The sequence below is a fragment of the Hibiscus syriacus genome, unplaced genomic scaffold (assembly GCF_006381635.1).
Source record: "Hibiscus syriacus cultivar Baekdansim isolate YM2019G1 unplaced genomic scaffold, ASM638163v2 tig00004899_pilon, whole genome shotgun sequence".
Taxonomy (NCBI): domain Eukaryota; kingdom Viridiplantae; phylum Streptophyta; class Magnoliopsida; order Malvales; family Malvaceae; genus Hibiscus; species Hibiscus syriacus.
The window spans coordinates 85386-91769 of NW_024062034.1; the positions used below are offsets into that span (position 1 = coordinate 85386).

The window sequence follows — 6384 nt, forward strand, 5'->3', positions numbered from 1 at the left end:
GTAATGGATGATTATCAGTGAGAATAAAATATTATCGAATAATAGAATTACTGAAAATGTTATATTTTGTGTTTGGTTGGTATAACAGTAATGCAAGATTACAGTATTTGGTTAAATGAATAAAAGATTATTAGAATGTATATTTTATTAAATTGACCTTATTATATATTTGTTTTTTAACAAGTTGAATTCTACTATAATACTATTATAATTAATTTATATATTTTATTTAAAAAATTTAAATTCATAAAATTTATATAATCTTTTTACAAAATTGAAAAGATAAATAAATTTAATGAAATGGTAAAATTTTATTTTAATCCTTGAACTTCATATAAAATTCTAATTATGGATTTTTTTTTGTAAATCTAAAATAATTTAAGGATAAATTTGTAATTTAACTTTCGTAGAATTTTTATTATTCAACGACAGAAGAATGATATTTTTGAAAAAAAAATATAAGGGTATTTTAGTCCAAAACGCTGGTAATCTAACAACACCTAAGAGAATGAAGGTAATCACATTCCCAGTAATATATCCAAAATATCACTGTTGGTAATAAAATATTACCGAAGACTGAGAATGTTGGTCAACCAAATAAGAGAATGTTGGTCAACCAAACGAGGGAATGATGATTCATTTCCATGGTAATCTCATATACCTCAAACCAAATACAGCCTTAGTCCTGGGATTTTTGACCGCCTTCGAATTGACTGTAAAGCCCTTGACTGTAAGATTATATAGTTTTAATGAGGGTAATAATGGCTTTTGGGAGTAATTATATTGGATAAATGACGGGGTTGTCACGTTCTATGAGGATTTTCTTTTTTGATAAGATGGATGCTCGACTTTATTATGAATTATTCTTTCGTCCAAGACAAATTATGTGCATTAAACGATGGTGTCTACTAGGAGAAAAACGGCACTGTTATTGACGAACCGAGAAATGAAATATATGTTAAAAAACATAGAGAAGAAAGAAATAGCATGAACCAGAAGATCTGAAGTCAATGCCAGATGCTTGGTTCTTTTTAGATTGTTGGGCTACGGGCGCCCCGTTTTAACATAACCAAACCCTAACGCTATGAAAGAAATAACGGCCGAAACAGATTAAGGGGGTCACCGTTTCATCCCAATCGAAGTTGGAGCTGAACTTTGCTGGGGGTTCGTTGTTGTAGCTTGGTCCGAAGTAGATAGGGGAGGCAAGAAGATGGAGGACGGAGAGATACAGGAGGAAATGGTGGTGGATGTGAGATCACATTCAGCACCTCCGCCGCGCAAGCCCGAGAAATCTCCTTACGACATGCTTAAAGAGAACAAAGCCTCGGTCGAAGAGGTCGTCGCCAAAATCCTCTCGGTCAAAAAGGAAAACAAACCAAAATCTGAACTCAGAGAACAAGTCACCCAAATGTTCCTTAACTTCGTCAATCTCCGCCAGGTTCTCTTTCGGATATCTATTTATCGATCGAAAGGGGGAAACTAATTGAAATTGAAATCTCGTGCTTTAATTTCGTTGTTTTTTTCCTTTCAGGTGAATCGTAGTATACTGTTGGAGGAAGACAAAGTGAAAGCGGAGACGGAACGTGCGAAGGCGCCGGTGGATTTTACGACGCTGCAGCATCACAATTTAATGTACGAGAAGAGTCATTATTTGAAAGCTATAAAAACTTGCAAGGATTTCAAATCTAAGTATCCTGATATCGAGCTTGTGCCCGAGGAGGAGTTTTTTCGCGACGCGCCTGAAGATATTAAGGGTTCCAATTTGTCTGAGGATAGCTCTCATAATTTGATGCTTAAGAGGCTTAATTATGAGTTATTCCAGGTAAATTACTAAATAAATCTAAGTTGAATAGATAAACATACTATTTTCTTTCTATAATTTCAAATTTTATGGGAATTTTGAATCTTTTCTACACCACCTTTATGTTTAGGACAACATTTAATGTGTTGAAAGGAATTAGGGGAAAAGTGCATTGCTAAGCCTATGTTTGCATATTATTTTTCTCAGAGGAAAGAGCTATGCAAACTTCTAGAAAAGTTCGAACAGCAAAAGAAAAGCTTTATGGAGACAATAGCTAATCGGAGAAAGTTTCTATCTAGTCTGCCATCACACCTCAAATCCCTTAAGAAAGCATCGTTGCCCGTTCAGAATCAATTGGGTGTTTTGCATACAAAGAAACTGAAGCAGCATCATTCGGCTGAACTTCTTCCACCTCCACTCTATGTGATTTATTCACAGTTCATGGCACAGAAGGAAGCATTTGGTGAAGATATTGATCTAGAGATCATAGGAAGTATGAAGGATGCTCAGGCTTTTGCCCGCCAGCAAGCAAATAAAGAAAATGGTGAGTGATGCTGGTCTTCCTTCTTGTTGTGTGCAACTGTGCATAGCGCAATAGTTGATAGCTCTTTAGAGTTCAGATGTTACTTTACAGTTATACGGTTATTCCGTTTATTACAAGAAAATGGACAAGTAGGCTAGTACAAATGGACATAAACATTCACGTTGAAAACTATGGTTGCTAGTGAAATGAACTTTGTTGTGTTAGGTTAAACTCCTAGGAAGGTGAGTGTAACTAAATCTATTTATTTCTGCAGAGAATTTTCTTTATGATGTTTTTGATTTGTATTTTAATTCAGTTTATCTTCTTAACTCGGCCTCTAACCTTCTCTGGGCTAGCAAATTACTTGAATCTTTTTTCTTTTCACAAAAAAAAAGTTGAAGTGAGTACCGATATTCATTTATTACCAGGTTTATCTACAAGCGTAGAGAGCTCAAGGTTGGACGATGATATACCAGATGAGGAAGATGATGGACAGAGAAGGAGAAAACGGCCAAAGAGGGTTCGTAGTATGGAGGCTGTTGACCATGCGGGAGTCTATCAAGTTCATCCTCTGAAAATTATCCTTCACATATATGATGACGAGGCATCTGATCCTGGATCAGCAAAAATTGTCACTTTGAAGTTTGAATACCTGTTAAAGATGAATGTTGTTTGTGCTGGGATTGATGGATCAACTGAAGGACCCGAGTCTAACATCCTCTGCAATTTATTTCTGATGACTGGCCTGGATCTGCCTCACCAGGTTTGTGTCTATTATGTGCCTTGCTTCCACCTTCACCTTAGCTTTTTTGTCAAGTTTTCTTTTTTATATTGCAGTCAGCCAAGCTCTTCATTGGTGATGGTGCTTCATTTGATGAAAAGAGAACTTCACGCCCATACAAGTGGGCCCAGCATTTGGCGGGAATTGATTTCTTACCTGAGGTTTCACCATTGCTTAATAGCCACGAAGCTCCAAACAGTGAAACCAAAAGTGATGCTGTTATCTCTGGTTGCATTGTATCGCCAGCAGAACCGAGTGCAGACAGTTGTTGAGAGAATCCGGGCACGGATAAAAGCAGAGTTGGCTCTTGCGTGAGTCACTGTCCTGTATGTTTGGAATTTGGATCTTGAAGAAAACAATAAGAAAGCAAATAGGAGTGAATTCCACAATGTGGTCAAATCTTTATGATATAAAGTTCCTAATTTTTGGTTTTAGCAAAAAAGTCTCTGCCTTAGACGCAACTTGTGTGTTGGAATATATAATTTTTTTCCATGTTGGATTGCTCTTTAGCTTGTTTTGTCTTCGGTTTGGTATGTATTTTGTTGAAAATCTGGAATTCTTTCATTGAATTACAGGAAACAGCTTGATTCACTTATGAAGCTTAAATGGCCTGCTCTGAATTGTAAAAGTGTTCCATGGGCCTTGCATGCTCCCATGTGCAGTTTGCATAGTTGGTCATCAGTAGAATCCAAAGTCAGTGAGGATTCATCTCAACCTGTTATTGACACAGCTCCAGTTCAAGAACATATGGATGATATGGATGGAAGATCTGGTATCACGAAGGAAGAGCTGGAGGGTTTTAGGGAAGATGGGGAGCTTCCATCTTTGCTTTCAGTTCCATCTGCGACAATTGATACTAAACTTACTCCACTAAAGGGATCTAGTCTTAACCATTCCAAGCAGTTGGCTTTGATTTCAAAGAGCATTTTTTCCCCAGCCAGTAAGGGAAAATTACCGAGTTTCAAAAAGCATGATGATGATTATGTCTTCATGCTAGAGACGGATAGTGAACTGGATGATCCCCTAGAGACAGAGACTGAAAACTCTTCTACTCAGTACTATGAAATAGTTGAAAAATCATGGGTTGACTATGGTAACAAGGAATTTATTCTTCTTTTAACAAGGAAAATGGCCACAAGTGGGGAGAATATGAAACTAGAAGCCAAGGTGTCAATAATTACTTTGTTCTGTTTTGTTATGTTCATTAACATGGAAACCTGACATGCCAAATTGAACTGTTGCAGATTAAGATCAGTATGGAGTACCCTCTTAGGCCTCCTTTGTTTACAGTGAATCTTTCCTCGGATGGAAAAATTCTTCTGAGAATGACTATTCTGGGTGGCACAATGAAGTTTGCGCTATGGAAGCCGAGGTAAGCCACTAGTATTTCAGATGTAGCTATCTCCAGGAATAGACATGGTATCATTACATGAAGCATAATAATGGGAAATGATAAAAGGTTTAAAACGCAGTGGAGTAGCTTAAGCCCTTTTGCTCAAATGGTACAGTGATGAGCTGTTGATGGTTGAGTTCCACCGATTTATTAGTATTCTCTAGACTTATAAATTGCTTCTCCTGAGAGCCTACTGTTACTACCATCTTTCCCAAGCATTTGCAACAAATTCTCATTCAATGGTTGCATCATGCAGGTAAATCTTCATATGTTGAAGATGGTACCCCCGGATGAAGAAAACTATACATTATCACATCAAGTATACTGTCTTGCTATGTTGTTTGACTATTACATGGATGAGGCAACTCCATCTTCTGAGAAGAGTACTAGTAGTTCTGTGATAGATGTTGGATTGTGTAAACCTGTTAGTGGTAGGCTTCTCGCCAGATCATACAGAGGGAGGGATCGTAGGAAAATGATCTCCTGGAAGGACATGGAGTGCACTACTGGCTATCCTTTTTAGGAATGAAGTTTTTTTATATTATTTTGTTGAGCTGCCAGAGAGGAACATGGAGATGAATCTTTGACCAGGAAAGGGTCCAGAATAAACCTTTTGTGCAGCTAAAGCAGTGATTCTACCATTGAAGATATCTTGCTAAACTACTAAGAAATGAGTGGGCAAGTGGCCCAGCTTTGATTCATAGAGTTGCATTAAGATAAGATGATGATGGCCTTGGGAGCGGATGCCCTGCAGTTTTCATTGGTTTTCGTATTCAGGGCTTGACCTATAAAATTATGATTCGGCGTGTTACCTAAGCTGCATGCTGGTTTACGTTTTCTGTTTTTTTTTCGTGGTATGTATTTCTCTGCTTTGAGCAATCAATGGCTAGAAACACAAAGATTGGGCGTTTTCGTTGGTTATGTTTACCATGTGACTGATAATTCAAGGTAAAGAGCTAAGCAAGCTCTATCCTCTGATTTAATTTAACAAAATATCGATTTGCTTTGAGAATCGCATTGACTAAATGAACCATGATAAAGGAAACACAAGAACTGGTTCAATTACTGGTAATTGTGGGAAACTGAGATGCTCATAAATTTACACACATAGTGCAACTAAATGAGTCATTTTTATAATAAGAAATTACAAACATTGCAAGATTCTAATTCTACACTGTACTAATTTTAACCAAGGGGAAAAACTATAATCGACATCTATGTGCAACCCGCCTGCCGTGCATAATTTTAACCAAGAATCAGAGGTTGAAGCCCTTCCACGTTCACCATGGACCAGTCTGAGTTCTACGTAAGCATCGCTTCTTAGATCCTTGTGTGTTTATCCTCTCAATGACCTGCGGCAATCAACCAATTGAATCTTGATTTGGAATATTGATCATTCAAAGGTGCCAAGTTTTAAGGACGTTTCTAATAAAAATAAAGTCGGGTGTAAAGGTGAATAGGCCAGAGTTTACACTTTACAACTCATGTAATACAGTGCAGTTTAAGAACGCTTGTAATACCCTCAAACTTTTCACGCAAAAGTAACCAGATTAAAGAGTCCCCATGGGCATGGAAAATATCGAGGGCAAATCTTTAGTTGATGATAAAATTATTATGAGAAATTCACACCATAAAGTGAAAAGACAACCATGCTCAGAGGAGAAACAACAGAAAAGGCTCTATGAATTAGGCATGAGTACACGATTCCAAATTCCTATAAAATGTGGTCGAAGAAACACTGGAAGATGATGCCATATGATGATCCTCCTGATGTTCGGGGAGGGAATAAACCAAGTATTAGCAAATAAATAAATAACAGAGACAAACTTCTCTTTACTGATTTTCTGCATCTCCATGAGTTCTGCCTGCAAAGTACAGACAATAAG

General features: G+C 37.3%; 1 protein-coding gene across 1 annotated transcript; it reads left to right on the forward strand.

Moving 5' to 3' along the window:
- Window positions 1–945: 945 nt before the first annotated feature.
- On the forward strand, window positions 946–5157 carry LOC120198855 (THO complex subunit 5B-like). The gene is given in 10 exon segments (XM_039200103.1): window positions 946–1438; window positions 1532–1822; window positions 2009–2345; window positions 2753–3087; window positions 3162–3334; window positions 3336–3416; window positions 3681–4272; window positions 4350–4410; window positions 4413–4477; window positions 4755–5157. Coding segments are annotated over 10 exon segments (2430 nt in total). The 5' UTR covers window positions 946–1210; the 3' UTR covers window positions 5022–5157.
- The last annotated feature ends 1227 nt before the right edge of the window (window positions 5158–6384 follow it).